This window comes from Protomyces lactucae-debilis, assembly GCF_002105105.1.
Source record: "Protomyces lactucae-debilis strain 12-1054 chromosome Unknown BCR37scaffold_7, whole genome shotgun sequence".
Lineage (NCBI taxonomy): Eukaryota > Fungi > Ascomycota > Taphrinomycetes > Taphrinales > Protomycetaceae > Protomyces > Protomyces lactucae-debilis.
In genome coordinates, this window is record NW_024467999.1 from 568,460 (window position 1) to 587,887 (window position 19,428).

General features: G+C 51.1%; 5 protein-coding genes across 5 annotated transcripts; 3 read left to right on the forward strand and 2 right to left on the reverse strand.

The window, feature by feature from the left end:
* Window positions 1-531: 531 nt before the first annotated feature.
* BCR37DRAFT_402460 (P-loop containing nucleoside triphosphate hydrolase protein) lies at window positions 532-7,506 on the forward strand (the record flags this gene model as incomplete). The annotated part of the gene is made up of 6 exons (XM_040871912.1): window positions 532-2,995; window positions 3,056-3,819; window positions 4,006-4,475; window positions 4,500-5,994; window positions 6,106-6,428; window positions 6,468-7,506. 6 exons carry the CDS (start codon window positions 532-534, stop codon window positions 7,504-7,506), a joined length of 6,555 nt encoding a protein of 2,184 aa, XP_040726200.1.
* Window positions 7,507-11,545: 4,039 nt separating this feature from the next.
* On the forward strand, window positions 11,546-12,064 carry BCR37DRAFT_346137 (uncharacterized protein; the record flags this gene model as incomplete). Its single annotated transcript, XM_040867666.1, has 1 exon — window positions 11,546-12,064. A coding segment is annotated over one exon (519 nt), but the record flags the coding sequence as incomplete, so codon positions are not given.
* Window positions 12,065-14,433: 2,369 nt separating this feature from the next.
* Window positions 14,434-15,384, reverse strand: BCR37DRAFT_334567 (uncharacterized protein; the record flags this gene model as incomplete). The annotated part of the gene is made up of 1 exon (XM_040867145.1): window positions 14,434-15,384. A coding segment is annotated over one exon (951 nt), but the record flags the coding sequence as incomplete, so codon positions are not given.
* Window positions 15,385-16,425: 1,041 nt separating this feature from the next.
* BCR37DRAFT_366891 (P-loop containing nucleoside triphosphate hydrolase protein) lies at window positions 16,426-17,541 on the reverse strand. Its single transcript, XM_040868289.1, has 5 exons — window positions 17,482-17,541; window positions 17,237-17,249; window positions 17,016-17,097; window positions 16,508-16,956; window positions 16,426-16,465 (listed from the first exon to the last, which is right to left on the reverse strand). The coding sequence occupies exons 1-5, from the start codon at window positions 17,493-17,495 to the stop codon at window positions 16,439-16,441; spliced, it is 585 nt and encodes a 194-aa protein (XP_040726203.1). The 5' UTR covers window positions 17,496-17,541; the 3' UTR covers window positions 16,426-16,438.
* Window positions 17,542-17,874: 333 nt separating this feature from the next.
* On the forward strand, window positions 17,875-18,963 carry BCR37DRAFT_346327 (uncharacterized protein; the record flags this gene model as incomplete). The annotated part of the gene is made up of 1 exon (XM_040867679.1): window positions 17,875-18,963. A coding segment is annotated over one exon (1,089 nt), but the record flags the coding sequence as incomplete, so codon positions are not given.
* Window positions 18,964-19,428: the final 465 nt, after the last annotated feature.

A 19,428-nucleotide genomic window follows, 5' to 3' on the forward strand; every position in this document is an offset into this window, starting at 1 on the left:
CTGTGCGACCTGGGCCCATTCACAAAATCCCTTGGTGATGCGGCAACATCGCCAGACCAGGTCGTCGAGATTCTGGTCGGCCTGCTACGCCTTCTGCGACACGACCCGCGCTTCTTCTTACCTTTGCTGCCCATGAAAATACTCTGGCCACTGGGCAAGCATGCAGACAAGCGCGTCTCGATACTGGCCATTTATGTTGTCGCCTACTTTACGCAAGCCTCAGACTACGAGCAGACTCAACAAATCAACGCGCAAGTAGGAGAGGAGAGTGTCATTGCTGAGCTAGACGAAGGCCTGCGTTACGACCTCCACATATTTGGCACCTGGGAAGATCGACGCATACGCACAGCGAGCAAGGAGCTCACATTGGCGCAAGGGGGTGCATCGCAAATCGAGGTGCACGAAACACATCCCCGTCTCGCCAATTTGGCGGGTGTCATGATTCCTCGTCGTCCGCAATCTGCTTTGCCACCCAACTTTGTGCCTACACCAACAGCATTGCTCAATTTGCGCGACTTTGCCACTGCCCTTATGTCTTCCAATGCCGTGCTTCTTCAAGGTCTCAAAGGAAGCGGGAAAACTTTTCTCGTTGAAGACGTCGCCGCAGTATTGGGCAGGCAGGCTGACCTCGTCCGCATCCATCTAGGCGATCAAACGGACGCAAAGCTGCTCATTGGCACCTATGTCACAAGCGCAACGCCCGGTCAATTTACCTGGCAAGCCGGTCTGCTCACCAATGCCGTCAAAGCAGGCAAGTGGCTTCTCATTGAAGACATTGATAAGGCCCCTAAGGAGGTCTTGAGTGTCTTGCTGCCTCTCATGGAGTCTGGCCGCATTCTCATTCCAAGTCGCGACGAAACCATTGCTGCAGCACCAGGATTTAGACTGCTCGCAACAAGAACAGTGTCTGCAGGTGGGAAACGAATCACAAATCGCATGCTCGGTGCGCGTCTCTGGCATCAAGTGGATGTTCGCGAGCTCCCCATCGCTGAAGTTCGACAGGTCATGGTGGCTCGGTATCCTGTGTTATCGGCCATGGCTGACACGCTATTGCGCGTTTGGCATGTCGTATCATCCATGCAACACACTGGCCGATCAGCTGATCGCACAGCTCGGGGCCGACCTCTTGGTACCCAGGATCTACTCAAATGGGCCCGGCGAATTGTCGCCGTCTTTTCTGACAATAACATCCTGTCACCAAGCGACACTTTGCCGAGCAATGTGACTGACGATATCTTTTCAGAAGCTGTCGACTGCTTCGCTGCCACATCGAGCTCACCCTCCATTTATGAAGCAATTGTAACAGACATTGGTGTTGCCCTCGAATATCCTCCCGAGCGTGTTCAGTTGTATCTCAAGTCGCACACGCCCACCATCACCGAGACGAAGCATTCTCTCGCCGTAGGACGTGTGGCACTGGCGAAAAAGGCCAACATGAGTAAATCGAGCCGCAGTCGCCCATTTGCCTACACAAGTAGTGCACTGCGTGTTCTTGAGCAGCTTATGGTCGCGTGTAAATTCCGTGAACCAATTCTGCTCGTCGGAGAGACTGGTACGGGTAAGACGACAGTCGTGCAGCAACTTGCCAATACATTGGGCCACAAACTCGTTGCCATCAACATGTCGCAACAAACAGAAAGCGGTGATCTCCTTGGCGGATTCAAACCAGTCGATACCAGATCGCTCGCTGTGCCAGTTATTGAAGCCTTCGAGTTTTTGTTTGAAAAAACACTGAGTGCTTCGAAGAATGCCAAGTTCCTCGCTCAAATCCGACGGGCACTTGCCAAAGGACAATGGCGGCGCTTTGCAACACTGCTGCGTGAGGCCTACAAAATTGCTGTCAAGAAGCTTGACCGTGCAAGTCCAGCATTAGATGGAGATGAGGCGCAACGCAAGCGTCGCAAGCTAGACCATTCATTGCTCACAGAGTGGCAAACCTTTAGCGCGACCCTCGATGCTTTTGATCAGGCACACGAAGGAGCTCAGAAAGCGTTCAGCTTCGCTTTCGTGGAAGGAACGCTTGTGCGGGCTATGCGCAATGGAGACTGGGTGCTTCTCGATGAAATCAACTTGTCGGCGCCAGATACTTTGGAGAGTATCAATGGACTTTTGCAGGAGATCCCTTCCATCGTGCTGACGGAGAAGGGTGACCTCGAGCCCATCGTTGCGCATCCAGATTTTCGTCTCTTTGCGTGTATGAATCCTGCCACCGATGTCGGCAAGAAGGATTTACCTTCCGGAGTGCGTGCGCAATTCACTGAGCTTTATGTGCACTCTCCCGATGCCAATATGCAAGACTTGCTGGCAATTATTGCAAAGTATATTGGTGGTTTGACGCTTGAAGACAACAGAGCTTGCGACGATGTTGCATCGCTCTACATGACAGCGAAGAAACTCGCACTGGAAAACAGTTTGGTGGATGGTGCTGGCCAGCGTCCGCATTACAGCATCAGAACACTGTCGCGTACTCTCTCGTATGTCGCTGAGATCTGTCCTCTCTACGGGCTACGTCGATCCCTCTACGAGGGCTTCTGTATGTCATATCTGACATTACTCGACGCCGAGAGCGAGGCCTTACTCTTACCCATCATCGAGCAAGCTACTATTGCGCGCGTCCGCAATGCAAAGTCTCTGCTCTTTCAGGCTCCAAAACGACCGGTTGGCGATGAATGGATCCAATTCAAGCACTACTGGCTGCATCAAGGTCCTTTGGTGCCGCAAGAAGATGCGCGGTACATTTTGACACCTTTTGTTGAGAAGAATCTTCTCAACTTGGTTCGTGCATCCGCGACGAGGAAGTTTCCGATCCTGTTACAAGGTCCAACGTCAAGTGGCAAGACAAGTCTGGTTGAGTACCTGGCAAAGCGCACTGGTCACAACTTCGTGCGCATCAATAATCACGAACACACAGATTTGCAAGAGTACCTCGGTGGCTATACGTCCGATGCGCATGGCGCACTTGTCTTTCAGGAGGGCTTGCTGGTGCAGGCAGTTCGTCAAGGCCACTGGCTGGTCCTAGACGAGTTGAATCTCGCACCTACAGACGTACTGGAAGCACTCAATCGATTGCTAGACGATAATCGAGAGCTCCTTATTCCAGAGACGCAGGAAGTCGTAAAGCCTCATCCAAATTTCATGCTGTTTGCTACACAAAACCCACCAGGTCTCTATGGCGGTAGAAAGCATCTATCTCGTGCCTTTCGCAATCGGTTCTTGGAGCTACATGTCGACGACATTCCGGAAGAAGAACTTGAAACTATCTTGTGTCAGAGGTGTCAAGTCGCACCATCCTACTGCAAGCGGATTGTCGAGGTTTACAAAATGTTGTCCTTGCGGCGTCAGTCTACTCGAGTCTTTGAACAAAAGAGTAGTTTTGCGACACTGCGTGATCTTTTCCGATGGGCCACTCGACCCGCAGTCGGTTACGAACAGCTAGCCGTTAATGGATACTACTTACTGGCCGAACGGGTCAGGCGATCAGACGAAAGAGAGGTCGTGAAGGAGGTCATTGAGAAAGTGATGAAGGTCACACTTGCCGATCTGGAAGCCTACGACATCGCTGAGATGCCCGAGTACAAGCAATTGCTTTCTCAACCTGATGCATTGTGTGATATCGTCTGGACGACAGCCATGCGACGTCTCTTTAAGTTGCTTGCTCTTGCCTTCCGCAACCGAGAGCCTGTCTTGCTTGTTGGCGAGACTGGGTGTGGCAAAACGACTGTATGCCAGAAGATGGCATATGCGTTGGGTAGACCAATCAAGATGCTGAACGCGCACCAAAACACAGAGACCTCTGACTTGATCGGTGCACTGCGTCCTGTAAGAGGCAAATCGCAATCAATCAAGATACTGAAACAAGAACTTTCGGATTTTCTCCATGAGGTCCAGGTCGCGCTGCCGGTCAGTGCCTCTCTCGACGATCTACTTGAAAGTTTTGGCGCCCTCGACATTGGAGCGTTTCCAAAGTCTTCGCCTATGCAAGCTCGTGCGGCAAAGCTGACAGAGCACGTCGACCGTCTCGGAGCGATTTTTGCTTGGGCGGATGGACCTCTAGTGGAAGCCATGAGGCATGGCGAAATTTTTTTGTTGGATGAGATTTCTTTGGCGGAGGATTCTGTGCTTGAACGTCTCAACAGTGTCCTTGAAACGAAGAGAACATTGGTGCTTGCCGAGAAAGGCGCAGACGATGATGCTCATGTGGATACCAACGACAATTTCCAATTCTGTGCAACGATGAATCCTGGAGGGGACTTTGGCAAAAAGGAGTTGTCACCAGCCTTGCGAAATCGTTTCACGGAGATCTGGGTACCGGCGGTCTCGGCGCAAGAAGACATCATCCAAATTGTTAACGCAGCTCTCAATGACACGAGGAAGCTTCTTTGCATGCCAATGATAGAATTCGCCGAATGGTTCGCCTCGGCATTCAGTGGGCCACTCAACAGCACGTCTGTCTCCATTCGAGACCTGCTGGCTTGGTGTGCCATGTGCAACCACAACAGCTTGACCCAACAGGAGGCACTTGTACATGGTGCCGCTCTTGTGTACATCGATGCTCTAGGTGCCAGCACATCAAGCAGCGTCTACTCAGAGAGCGATGCACTTCAAGCAAAGAGGCAAACATGCTTAGCTATGTTGTCCCAGTTTGCCGGCTTCGATTGTCGAACAGTGTACGAACGAGAGTTCCTCTTCCAGAGAGGCATGGACAGTGTAAGCATTGGACCTTTCTCATTGACCTGCGGTCATGTATCGCCTGCCAACGAGCTGTTCCACTTTGCTGCGCCAACAACACACGGCAATGCTACGCGTGTTTTTAGAGCCAGCCAGCTTCGCAAACCCATCTTGTTGGAAGGCAGTCCGGGTGTTGGCAAGACAAGCCTCATTACTGCGATTGCTCGGGCGGCACGCAGAGAATTGGTGAGAATCAACTTCTCTGAGCAGACTGACTTGATGGACTTATTTGGCTCAGACACGCCGGTGGAAGATAATGCCAAGATTGAATTTGCATGGCGCGATGCGCCATTTCTACAAGCTATGCAGTCGGGCAGCTGGGTGCTGCTTGACGAGATGAACTTGGCTTCTCAGGCCATCTTGGAAGGTCTGAATGCTTGTTTAGACTACCGCGCCGAAGCCTACATCCCGGAGCTAGGACGTTCTTTTCCTTGCCACCCGGACTTTCGAGTTTTTGCAGCACAAAACCCGCACGGGCAGGGCGGAGGTCGAAAAGGGCTCCCAAAGTCCTTTATCAACAGATTTACGGTGGTCTATTGTGACCCACTGATGCCTGGAGATTTGGATACTATCTGTCGAACTCTCTACCCGAGCATTCATGCAGAGGCCATCAGCTCTGTTGTCTCGTTCATGGCCGATCTTGATCAACTATTAGGTTCTGATCGAACATTCGGTAGTCTCGGTCAACCTTGGGAGTTCAACCTGCGTGACATGCTGCGCTGGCTGTCAATCACGAGCGTGCACAACAGCGATATCACCATTCGCCAATTTGCTCATGTTATTGTACGCGAACGTTTCAGAAGTGAGACTGATCGCGCTGCTGTTGATGCCCTTTGCGACCAACATTTCAGCAAATTTCCTCCGATTTCATCACCATCAGTGTCCTTGACCCGTTCATGTTTCAAAATTGGTCTCGCAGAGATTGCTCGTTCGATAAACGGCTCCTCGATGGGCACATCGTTCTCAGGGTTCCGTGGGGAACACAATAGTGCTTTGGAAAGTATCATTCATTGTCTCAACCAGAACTGGCCCTGTATCCTCGTTGGTTCAAGTGGATGTGGAAAGTCAAAGCTTCTTGAGAATGTTGCCCACTTGCTTGGCCATACGCTCAGCAGTCTGACCATGACAAGCGACATGGATTCCTCTGATTTGCTTGGAGGGTACGAACAGCGCGACCTTACGCGTTCTGCAAACATCTTGTTTGCCAAAGCTCGCCATCAATTGCTAGAATTTTTGCGGGCCCGCTCTGACCAACCCCAGATCGACGTCGCTCTCGAGACACTCGGTATGCTCGAGGAGAGTCAATTCACCACCGTGGATCGATTATGTGCCATTCGCGCAAATTTGCATTCATTGGACATCGCGCATTCTTCACAGACTGAACTGGATAGTTTAGCAGCTGAATTTGACCAGCCCACCGCTGGCCATTTTCAATGGGCAGATGGCAGCCTTGTGCATGCAGTCAAGAATGGCTCGTGGCTTGTGCTGGACAACGCTAATTTGTGCAATCCTTCGGTCCTTGATCGTCTGAATTCTCTGTTGGAGACTGATGGTGTTTTGACAGTCAACGAAAGGGTCTTGACGAATGGTGAACCAATGGTGATTGTACCTCACAAAGACTTCAGGCTTTTCCTCACGATGGATCCACAAAATGGCGAGCTTTCGCGGGCTATGCGCAATCGAGGCGTAGAAATCTTTGTGTTTCCTGTGACAGACGCGACGCAATATGCAGTTTCCAGTCTTGCAGACGACTCCTTCTGGACATGCGTTGACCGCACAATCGCCGAGGGTGAGGTCGACCTTCAAGGCCAATACTTTGCCCCTATCGATGCGGCTGAAGTGATTGCCCGTCGTCTCCCTGTGTCTGGCAGAAGTCGCGACTTGCCTGTAGAGAACAGCAATGTCGCGCTTCAGGTTGCTGCAGCTCACAAAGACTTCAAGGGCCCTAGTGCCGAGCTGGGAACACCTTTGGCAAACTTTCAAGTAGCTGTGGAAGCATTGACGATTGCGTGGAATGGACTAGCGACTGATTCGAAGTTTTGGAACGTATCGCTCGACGCTGGTGCTCGGTCGCCTGTCAAAACCCACTCTCTTCTTGCTCGACATCTCGAGAACATCTTCCAAACATTTCTTTCAACCTCCACGGAAATTACGTTGTCTCCCGAAACCGACACTATCCTCAAGCAATGGCTGAAGCTGCTCAGTTTCTATCTCCACCAGGTCGCATCTGCCCAGCTCAATTTGGATCTGGTCTGCGTGTTTCTCACAAAGTTTAAGGGCTTGCTGGAACGAAATTTATCGCCCGCACTCGGCTTGGATAGTGACGCCTTGAGGAACCTCGTCCATTTGCCACTATTTCAACCTCAGTCAAGAGGGCAATGTCTGGATATTCTATGGAAAAGGTTGAGACCCTTGACTCCCAAATCTTTGTCTGCGATTGAAATGAGGGATGCCCTGATAGCCACCGGAATCAAATTGGACGATCTGTCTTGGAGCTCGGGGGCCCTCTCTGGCGAGCTCATTGACTTGCAAATGATTCTCTTCGAACTTCTACAGCAAGCGTACGTGAAGGAACATCCTGCCTCCCAGACGTCGCTCGAGTGCGCTGATTTGGACAAGACATTGTCTCCATCTACGAAGCTGAATCGCAGCGACCAAGGACGAGACTTATTTAGGAAGCTGAGCAGCGTCATTTTGTTGAGCCAATTGATCGACTACGAATCTTGGCAAGATGATGAAGTGGTGAGCATCTACTCTTTTTTCTTTGATGAAGTCTAACCTGCAGACTAATTTGCCTCAGCTATGTGCAGTACGAGCTCTGGCGCATCTCAAATGCACAGATGTATGGCAGCTGATCAAGCCTGCCCCGGGCCTCCAAAACCACAGATCTGCTCGATTATTTGCTGTCGCATCCGTGGTCCTTGAGGATTTGCTGTCAGTCGGACAACATACGGAAGTTGTTCATCAATATTATTCGTTGTTGTAAGTCGGACCGGATTTACGTGCCTTTTCTAACCACAGGGCCAATTTCTCAAATACGGAGCTCGGTGAACTGCCGAAAGCTTTAGATAGACTCAAGTTGGTTGCGGGTCAAGTTTGTCACTTTTCTAGTGAAGTGCTCGCAGACGAGTGCACGGCAAAAGCCAAGTTATTAATTGTGCTTCTCAAAGATGTAAGCCTAATCCAGCATTTTGCGCGGAGTTAACGCCAGTATCTGGAAATCATTGAGCCACTCCTGAAAGACATCGACTTGCTTCGAGCCGCATGGGCTGCTGTTCTCAAATCGGCTTATGACAACACGCATGTCGATCTCATCTTGCAGGGGATCTCGAATCTCGAACGGACGGGCAATACGCACGCTATGTCATTGTGGAACTGGGCCTTTACATCCGCGATGGAGGCGATGGACCGATCACGCCCAACCAGTTCCAGGCTTCAAAGCTTGAGTACAGCATATATTGACTTGGCCATTGGTTTTGCACAGTTCTACCTGCCTGATGTGTCAAGAGATCCGGCCGCGGCCACAATCTTCGAACGCGATCTAGTCGAGTGGTCCATTTCTCGGACCGTGACTTGCCTGGCATTTGAGAAAAGTGTCAGCAAGCACTTGTGTGGCTCGACAGACGACGGAATTGCACGGATCTTGCTCCAAGAGCTGGGTGACTTACAAGCGCAATCCATCGATATCATCAAGGCAGCTCCATTGCGACCAGCTGCATCGCAAATGGCCCAGGTCGCTGTAGAACTGGATTATTTCGCCGAGCTCGTCAGTCAAGATGGTGAAATCAGACGCCAACAGCACTCATCTGAGGCACATGTACATGAGAAGGTTCATCACGGCGCTCAAATCAGCTCTTTATCCCAGACTCTCGCAAAACTCCAGCTACGTCTGCAAAGTTTTGATGCCTATTTCGACTTGCTCAGCCCCGTAATCAATTGCATCATCCAGCTGCGGACTGGCTTCCTCTTGTTGCGAACATCAATCGCCGAGCAGGAACAGCACGGATGCAGCCTTCCAGTGCCTGGCGCAGAAGCTGTGATTCTTACTCCATTTGATGTACAGCAAGTCACGAAACAGATCAGTTTTGTTGAACAGAGCACACCTGAGCTTTTTAAGGCGTTTGCGCTTGCACAGCTGACAAGAATCGAGTATCGTTTATCTCATGGGCTAGTCTCAATGCGCCAGAAGGAGGAAGTCATGCACATTTTCGAGCATGTTCTTGCTCGGATGTTCCGCAACTGGTACCTCGCCAGAGAGGCTGCAACAAAACTGGCCGCAGAAAGTGCGAGCCTTTACAAACATCAGGTCATCTCGGATGAATCGGAGGACGCGTATTTGGAATTGTTTCCAGACTATGACTCTTTCAGTCCAGTGGCACAAGTTGACGATAAGAGTCTCGACGGCGACATCTTCAATACTCACCTGAAAATCTTGTCGCTGAACGTTGGTCGAGCGATTCCCCCTAGCCAGCTGGTCAGCCTGGAACAAACGCTGGAAACTTTCGTACCCGTGTACGCAAGCTCTCTGTGCAGTGGACAGCCTCCAACAAGTAGCTTGATTGCGAATGAAACCCTCTCATCAGCGACGTATTACGCGATGCATTTGTACCAAAGACTTTCCATGTCTGAAAGCGACAAAGACATGACGAAAGTCTACGATTTCTATCACTCTGAAATCCCCTCCAAGACTAAGCAAGTGGTTCCAATGCTGCTGCGCTTGCAGTCACGAATCTCAGCTCTGGTAGAGGCTTGGCCGGAGCACGCTACTCTGGCAGATCTTCTTGACTCCGTGGATCGTCTGCTGAAACTGCCCACTACAGTTGCCCTCGCGCAGATGTTGACGATGCTTGAACAGACTTTCGCAATGATGGCACAGTGGCAAGAAGTGGCGAGTCGCGAGTACACTATCGCGGACTTGCTCGAGGAAGTCAGGTCCAAAATCGTCGAGTGGCGCCGCTTTGAGCTCAGCTGCTGGCCTCGTTTATTCCAGCTTGAAGAAATCTCTGTCCGCCGGGCTGATTCTTCGACATGGTACAATTTGTACGAGCTGATGATCCTCGTGCCTAGCCAACAAGACGAACTGGACGACCGATGGGTCATTGAGACATTGGATGCAATACTCCAGTACATCAGGAGTGCGTCAGCTGGCCAATTTGCCGGCCGTTTAAATTATCTCAACGCCTTTGCGCTTCACTTGCAGTTGCTTGCACGCGATAGGACTGGACATGCAGCATTCGCCATGGCCGTCTGCAACATCGCCAATTACTTTTCAGAATACCAAAGCGTGGTCGCTGAGTACATCTCACGAGAGCGGAAAGTTCTTTCAAAGGAAGTATCAGATATCATCAAGCTCGCCAGCTGGAAGGACACCAATGTCTACGCCCTGCGAGAAAGCTCTCGGAGGTCACATCGCCAGCTTTACAAGCTCGTGCATAAATTCCGTCGCGTTCTCAACACCTCAGTTGGACAGGCGCTGAACGCTGGTCTGGTCCTTGCGCCTCCAGCCCGGGCGGTCGGTCTTGCAACCACTACGAGGACCTTTGCTCAAGTGGAGAACCATGGAGTGTCTAGACCAGTCAGATTTCTCGAGCCGCAGCGTACTGCCTTCCGCCTCCATGCATTGATGCTCAGGGACAAGCCTGGACGAAACAAGCTCGTCGCACTCATTGACGATACCTTGACGTACATGGAAACACTCCGCAAGGAAACGCCTGTGTCTTATAAGAAGGAGGAAGAGGCAATGGTCAAACATCTCAAAAATCGCAAGCGTAAGTTGTTGAGCGACACATTCAAGGAATTGAAGATGCTGGGTCTCAGAGCGTCGATGAAGCCTGAGAAGCTACAAGAGCAACGGTCTCAAGAAGCGCTGTTTCTCAACACTAGAGCGCTTCCCGGATCAAGCAATCGAAGTCTCGACAAGCTTTTACATTGTATCCTTGATATTTTGCCGCAGATTCGATCTATTGTTTCGGAACACTCTGAAGATATTACTACAGCTGAAGTAAAACGCGGCGTCGGCTTCTTCGACTTCCTGTTGAATCTCGTTTTACAACACAGAGCTACTCTCGAGTCATTCTCTAGAAGACGGAAAGATCTCCAGCGAGAAACCAAGGCATTCTACCAGCTTGCTGAAGCTACAAACGAGGTATCAAAATTCTCCTTGATGACTTCCTCAAACAACGAGGCTCTGGACTGTTTGGCTGCTGCGGCGCAATCTTATCTGCAGATTATCGAATGCGCTAAGTTTGTCGAGCTAGCATGTGGTGGGCACACTTTCCTGACATCAGGACATCTCACATTGAAGCAAGATCCTAAATGGCAGCAGATGCTTCAGGAAATTGCCGTTTCTGGTGGCCCAATTCTTGCAGCAGCCACCTCGCTCACCATTGCGGATGATGCTGCGATCAGGGCCATAGCAAACTTCAATTCAACTTGTCAGGATTCTAAAGTCAGGATTCACAACTTGCAGCAGCTGTGGCCTACCATGGCTCATCACTTTGAATCTATGATTCATGCTTTAGACTGCGTCTGTTCAGTCGTCACAGAGCCTATGGTCGTCTCAGATGCCGATCCTATCGCGCTTGATGGCGAATTTCGAGCTGTAAGCGATGCGATGCTTACAGCGGTGCAGAATGTTTCCAAGTTTTCATTTCACCAAGAGGATACGCTCTGGCTCTCCGTGAATCACCATACTCATGTTCGGCGTTTGGCTGCAATGTCTTTGAGGCATATCAATGAGCGCTTGTCCAGGCTGAAGGCTAATGTGATCGCGGCTTGTTCCTCACCAGATCTGGCGAGCCGAAATCTGGTAATACAGATGTGTACGGTCTATGGACCCATATTCCATGCCTTTGAGGTTGCCTGCGATAATAGCGAGACCTATTTCAGACTCTTCGCTGAGCAAGTGGCCAAATCTGCCTATCTCGTAGGCCGTTCCTTCAAGGCAATTGCTCAGGATGGCTTTTGCGGTCCACAACCACCACAAGAACAACCAAATGAGAGCACAGAAACAACAGAAGGGACTGGTCTCGCGGATGGGCAAGGTAATGAGGACATCACAAAAGACATTGAGGACGACGAAGACATGGGCGATCTCGACAACTCTGGCGAACCGCAAGACAAGGATGAAGCTGGCGACACGGAAGCCAAGGAGCTTGATGACGACGTGGGAGGCGATCTGGAATCTGTGGCTGGCGAGAATTCGGATGAAGAAGGATCTCAAGACGAGGATGAAGCTGATCTCGACGAAGAGGTAGGCACCATGGATGATGCGGATCCTACTGCTGTCGACGAGAAGATGTGGGATGAAGAAGAGGACAATTCAGCCAGAGACAAAGACGATAATAAGCAGGACGGGGATTCCAAGCAAGGCGGACAGGTTGACCTTGTTGACCAAAAAGATGAGCAGCAGTCTACAGAACCTCAAAATGAGGACAAGCAAGACAAGCCGGAGGATGAGGACGCGTCGAAGGAACTTAAGGATGACGATGTGCAAGATGAAGCGGATGATCAGCCAAACCAGGATGATGCGTTTGATGATAGCCAGGATCCACTTCCTGAAGCACAAAATCTTGACTTACCTGAGGAACTGGACTTGGACGAAGTCGCTGAAGATCCCGAAATCGATGCCCAGTCTGTCGACAACGATGAAATGGGTTTATCAGAGAATGAGGAAATTGAGCACGCAGGTGACGATGAAATCGATGGTGATTTGCAAATCGATGATGATGCTAGCCAAGATGATATGAAGAACGAGAGCAATCCGGATGACATTCAAGATGAGACATCTGATCAAGAGATGGACGCTTCCGAGACTGTTCCCGCGGACGAGATTGCTGATGAAAAGAAAGATTCTTCAGACCAACAAGAAGGCACAGGTGTGGAGGAGGCTGGAAGCGATGCGTCCAAAGACGCAAACAATTCAGCCGAGGGTACTGTCGGACACGAGGAGAAAGACAAACCCAACTCTGCTATGCCTGAAGCTGAAAAAGTTGAGCATGATCTCGATGGTGCTCCTGGCCACGAAGATTCAGCAGTGCATGCAGGAGCGCCTGAGAAGGACATCCCGCCGCAGGCATCTCAAAATGATAATGCAGACCAACTTCGCAGTCTGGGAGATCAATTGGAAAGATTTCGTCGCATGCTCCATATTCAGGATGCTTCTCCTCAAGAAAGTGAGGCACAAGACGCGCCAACAGGCGAGACGGATCTTGACAATGTTGAGCATGTGGGCCCAGAGAACGAGACCAATGATCAAGCTATGGGCCCTGCCGAGGGCGAGCAAGATCTGCACCAGGCCTCACGAGATCGACCATTCCCAGAGCAAGAGGAAGGGCCGATGCGTGACATTGAGATTTTAGACGAAGCGGAGGCAACACCTGAGCCGCAGCCCGAAAAAGGTGACAACGATCCTGGCGTGGATGCAGATTACCCGGGCGAGCAAATCCAATTGGTTCAAGATCCTAATGAACGCGACCCTTCCCCAGCGGCAAGTGAACATGATGAAGCAAACGACATGGAAATGTCAGAAGCCTTGCCGATAGAATCTGCCCTTGGCGTCTGGCAGCAACACGAACGAGCAACACGAGATCTGGCCAATAGCCTCTGTGAGCAATTGCGCCTCATCCTAGAGCCTACTTTGGCAACTCGATTGCGAGGTGACTTTCGAACTGGCAAACGGCTCAACATGCGACGTATCATTCCCTATATTGCGAGTCAATTCAAAAAGGATAAGATCTGGCTGCGTCGCAATAAGCCAAGCAAACGTCAATATCAAGTCATGCTCGCTATCGATGATAGCAAGTCTATGGCGGAATCTGACTCTGTGAATCTAGCATTTGACACTGTCGCTCTGGTCTCCACCGCTCTGTCAATTCTCGAGGTAGGCAGCATCTCAGTCGTCAAGTTCGGCGCTCGCCCTGAAATTTTACATGACTTCAAGGATTCATTCTCCAGCGAGGCGGGGGCAAGCGTCTTTGGCAGCTTTAGCTTTGACCAGAATCAAACAAATATCAAGGCGCTAGCTGCACAGTCACTCGAATCATTCAGGACTGCACGCTCTCTTCAGTCGAATGCCGCCGAAGATCTGTGGCAGCTGCAGTTCATCATCTCTGACGGAATCTGTGAGGACCACGCGGGCATCAGACGTCTGCTTCGACAAGCACACGAGGAGCACATCATGGTGGTCTTTGTTGTGCTTGATATGGTTCATGGCAGTAAGAAGAGCTCTATCATGAAGATGAGCCAGGTCAAAACGGTCGTTCAAGAGAATGGAGCCAAGACACTCAAGATCCAGTCTTACATGGAAGAATTTGCCGCTGCTTTTGAGAATTTCCTCATCATTCAGAATGTCGACGACTTGCCAGAGCTACTTTGCTCCACCTTGCGGCAATTCTTCGCAGGTGCTACTGGGAACTAGCTTTGATAACGCATCATATGAGATATCTACAGAGAACACGATTTTGAAGCCGGTTCCTATTTTATCCATCATATCTGACAATGACACAGTGTACCACTGTACTTTACCTTGTTGCCACAACGAGCCGTTGCCAGGCCGATCCCTCAATCTGCATTGCGAAATCTTGGCTCAATGAACTCCAAGTCCAAACGTTTGAAAAGCTGCATTTCCAGAGCCTCGACTTCAAGCCCTGGCGCCCAAGTCCAAGCAGACGAGTCAATCCGCTGCCGTGGCTCGTCTAAAGTGGTGAGACCGGTAGAATCAAAGTTTATGCCAAGTGTATTGCGAGCATGGAGACGTAAGTCTCGTTCGAATGTGATGGAGCCTGACCACCCAAGAATCGCCGAGATGTAATTATCTGGTCGGGCGACGATGATATCCAAACGCCGCATAGGAAGCTTCTGTTTGGCTTTCTCGATGCCTTCCGGCAATCTGCAAACTACCAAGCCCACGGCATAGCCTGAAAGGTGCTGCTTACTGCCGTCTCGTTCGTGACGCTCAGAGATGACTTCCTGGACAAACAAAGTGCTTTCAAGCTTTTGTACAATGCTTCTCAGGGCTTGGGCAGTGTCCTTTATGGATACATGCGTCAGAACAACGTCAACGTCTCCGCTTTGCGCCTTACCTCTGCGATATCCACCGCAACAAGTGGAACTCACTGGGCTAGACTGACCCAATACTTCTTGAGCGACGTCGTGAACAATTTTGACGATGATGTCCACTTCTCTGCGATCGATCATAAGGAGAAAATCATCGTAGTATTTGACTCCAATTTGCTGCGGACGCGTTAAGGCATCCCAATTGCTCGAAATTGCATCGTTGAGGCTCCTGTAGCCACGTTCATTGTACCAAAGAGAGATACCTTTGGCTCCTAGGCCGTGGACGTTCCAGAATGTGAATTTGGTCAAGAGTGCCTCACTCTGCCACGCCTCATTCACTTCTTTGATGCTTCCGTTTTGTATGAATTCGCAGACTCTTTTGAGAAAGCTTGGGCCGCATCCTTCAAGCTCCATGATTTCTTCCCCAGTCTGGATCTTGATGGGATATGCTTTAATACTAGCGATAGCGGTACTGTATGCTCTTACACGCCGCTCGTCGTCCTCAATCTGCCATTTCAATTTCAAGTTCCGCAGTAAGTCGACCAGAGCCTGATTTGGGCAGATGAGGGGGGAGCGACGCTGACAGGCGTACTTGTTGCGCCAGCTAGTGTCGGCGCACCTCAACTCCACTTGTTGGCGGAAGAGCGCTGTCGTTGGATCTTCCGTCGACTCATGCTGCAGGAGGCGTGGCGTCGATGATGCCATGGCCTGACTCAGATGCACCAGCTCGTCTGATGCTTGAGGTTGAACATATGAATGCTTCACTTTGCGTGGGAGCTCTATTCTCAAACGAACGACCGCTTGCAGAGCGTGGCGAATTGCCTCGAGCGGTTGATCTGCGCATGTAGAGCATAGATCTAAGAATGCAGCTGGTGAGACTACACCGGCAGGCTCATCAGACCACACATTCAGACATTCACGCTTGATCCTTTGGGCTGTAAGAATATTGGTGACAATGCATTGTATTGGAAGATGCCTCGAATTCTGAAAAACGACAGACCGATCTATGGCTGATTCAATACTGAGCTTCTCCGTTTCGGAAAGCTTGAGACTGATGATGAACACATTCATGAGCCTGAGCACAGAAAGCGATCTAGAACCCTGAGGTTAACATAATCGGATCTAGCCTGCAGTGGTGTTGTCGATTGTAGTTCTGGACGATGGAATCGCCACTTCGAGTCCAAAGAATTACTGGACCATCGAGTACGGTAAAGCTTGGAAGTGTTTCTCGACACCATACTCAGTCTTCATTGAGCATACAACCTATTGCTACTCTCAATGGCGCGGGTGAGCTTGCTGGTTCTTCCAGCCTTGCTCAACATGCCATATTTTGGCAGCTCTGCCGGATTCCTGGAAGCAGTTTTCAGCTGTGCTACTGTCACTAGTTTTGATTGTGTAGCCGAGCGAGCAAAGTCTACTGCTAGATCTCGAGCTTCCTCATGTTGATGGTGTGGTCATCCCAATCACAGGGGAAATGCCCCATGTTTCAATGGCATGCAGCATTGAGGGGCAAATTGATGACGAGCAGATATAATGCATAGAAAAGAAAGCCTGGCAAGCCATGTAACAAGATGACACGAAGGAACGCACAGCAAGCACAACACCGCCAGCAAGAGAGCGACCGAAGGGAAGAAAAATTTACATGGAAGCAATCCTATACAATGGCACATTTGGACTTCTTCTGAGATATGTTAGCATGGACTGACTGAATATGTGATCAAACCTTGTTCTTCTTTGTCGCCGGAGGCTCGAGTGCCGCAACGATCGCTTCGTCAAACACATTCTTCAGGCCCTTCTGTGTCAGGGCTGAGCATTCGACATACTTGATTGCACCTAGCTCTCTAGCCAAGCGTTCCCCCTGCTCGATGCTGATGGGCCGCTGACGCTGCCTTGAGAGTTTCTCAATCACTGCTGGATCGTCGCGCAGATCACACTGCGTCCCCACAACGAGACAAGCGACACCTGGGCAGTGATGGACAACCTCTGGGATCCACTTCTCCTTGATGTTTTCGAACGAGGCGGGCGATGTGACGCTGAAGCAGACCAGAAATACATCGGTCTGTGGGTAGGAAAGCGGTCGCAGCCTGTCGTAGTCTTCCTGACCTGCTGTGTCGAAAAGACCGAGCGTGTATGGCTCATCGCCAATCATGACTGTGACGGCATAGTTGTCGACTAAATATTGTCAGTTCTCGTCCTTCTCTTTGTGTCTGAGCACAAGATGAACGACATACAGACGGTTGGCACATATTCAGAGGGGAATTTGTTGGTGGTGTACGAGATGAGCAGGCACGTCTTGCCCACAGCTCCGTCTCCCTGTGAAACAAGGTTAGCCTTCTAGAGCGCCTGGATTAAAGCGGGAGGGGAGGCTTGCTGGCGTTTGCTTGCGTTTGCTTGCGTTGCGCAAGAAGCACAACGGCCGCAGAGCTGTTGGCGCAAAAGAGTAGAAACATACAACAACGACACACCTGAGAAGTGTTAGCATTCAATTCACGAGAGTTGCCAGATGAAGCAGAAGGCAGAGTCGACGCTCCAGGGGCATAGATCGCGTTGCATATGGGCAGCGGGGGCTGGCCGACAGCCCATGCGACAACGACGAGGGCGGGGGTGGATCGCGTGTGCTGCAAGCCCATGTACCCGTTAGAAGAGAAGGCGCTGCCACTGCCTGGATCATGACGTTGAGGAGATGGGGAAGCGTACTTGATGGTCTGCATAAGGGGAGGAAGGGTGCGGCTGGAGGAGGAGGGGCGGGAGGAGGTGAGGTTGGTTGTTGGTTGTTGCATTCTTTGCTGCTGCTGCTCAACTTCTGGCTTCACCTGAATTCTGAGTTCACTTCTGGCGCTGGTGGACACGTGAAGGCAAGGCGACAACAAGCAAGAACGAGTCAGACATACACACACTTACTCACTCTCAAGGAGATCCAGAGCAAGGGGGACAGAGAGAGGAAGAAAAGGAAAGAAAGCTAGAGGGAGAAAGCAGCAAGGAAGGAATAGAATAAGAAAAGGCAGAGCAGGTGCATAGACCGAAGGCGAGGGAACAACAGGCCCACCCACGCACATCATCGCATCAAGCTCACGCGTTGCAAATGGAAGGATGAGCGACGTGCCCATTGAAATATATGCGCACCGCGACAAGCTTCATGCACGCACCACAGAACGCGAGCGCAACAGGGCGGCCGCGTATATCAGGCGCAGACGTGCGCAGCTCGAGACACTCCAGCAGGCAGAGAGGCTCAGAGCAGCTGGCGCAGCGCATGCAGCCGCCGTCTTTGGTCCAGGCTACTCGGGTCTTGGCGGAAACAAAAGCACTGAGGGCAAGCCCCGCATCCTCTATCCAAAGGAGCGCAAAAGACCGCGGTCGCATCTCAAGGAAATATTCTTTACGCGTGCACAGTTCAGGCAGGTTGCCCTCGAAGAGGAGGTACTGGTGCCCATCCGCCTGGATTTCGACTCGGAAAAGTATAAGCTCCGCGACACGTTCACTTGGAACCTCAATGACCATACCATCCCCATCGGCTTATTTGCGGACCACCTTTGCGAAGACTACCAGCTCCCCCCGGCGCCCTTTGTGGAAAGCATTAAGCGGAGTATTGCTGAACAGCTCAATGATTTTCATCCACACAAATTCCCAGAGCACGCGCAGCAAACAAGTGTAGTCTCCGACGACAGCTATACAAGTCACCGCGATGACGACCTTCGGATACCAATCAAGCTCGATATCACAATCGGCAGGCTCAATCTTGTGGATCAATTCGAATGGGACATCAACGCCGAGTATAATCAGCCAGAGCATTTCGCGCAAACAACCTGCCTTGAACTCGGCTTGGCGCAAGAGTTTCAAACAGCAATTGCACATGCCATACGGGAACAGTGCCAGCTCTACACCAAGTCTCTCTTTCTCGTCGGTCACACATTTGATGGGCTCGCTGTTGCTGACAGCGATATGCGGCATGCTCTCATGGACTCCCTGAATGGCGATGTCCAGCGGCCAAAACATCTTCTGGATGACTTTGCACCCATCCTCTCTCAATTACTACCAGATCAGCTTGAGCGCGTGGAAAAAGAGCGCGAACGTGAGGTCCGACGCAATCGCCGCCAAACGAGAACCAAGCGCGGACCTAACCTGCCAGACCTCAATGATCTTCCAAAGACCTACAGAACGCCATATCATAATTCAGTGCTCATCCCAGAAGATGAGCGCACGGCCAACAAATTTGGTATTCTCAGAGATGCTGTGACCGGAACGATGGAGGAAGCGGATGGCAGTGAGGACGACGACATCTTGGACGATGCCAGCCTTCGCGATGTAGGGGAACGTTCGACACGATCGGCAAGACACCAGAGAGGCTTGACCTCGGCACACTCGAATCCTGGTGTCTCCCCACAGCAAGCATCGAGTCAACGGAGTGGTAATGCTCTGAAAGGACATCAGGCCCAAGGGGTATCATCGCCTTACGCCACGGGTTCGGGCCGCTCAATCATCGAACCTGCGAGACCACAACGGTTGTTGGCAGCCTCTGCCAGGATCGCGTTCTCTGAAGAGAGGTCCCGCGCGACGAGTGCCTCGCCCTCGTTTCTGGTCAAACTTCGTGTGCCTCGACTGAGGGAATTCTTGGCTCAGCAAGGCATGCGCGCCTCACAAAATCAA

Bases quoted from the DNA above. Each gene is read 5' to 3' on its own strand.
- BCR37DRAFT_366891 (XM_040868289.1), bottom strand. The intron at 16,957-17,015 runs GTATGTCGTTCA...GACAATATTTAG, and splicing joins TGAATATGTGCCAACCGTCT to TCGACAACTATGCCGTCACA. The intron at 16,466-16,507 runs GTTTGATCACAT...AACATATCTCAG, and splicing joins CGGCGACAAAGAAGAACAAG to AAGAAGTCCAAATGTGCCAT.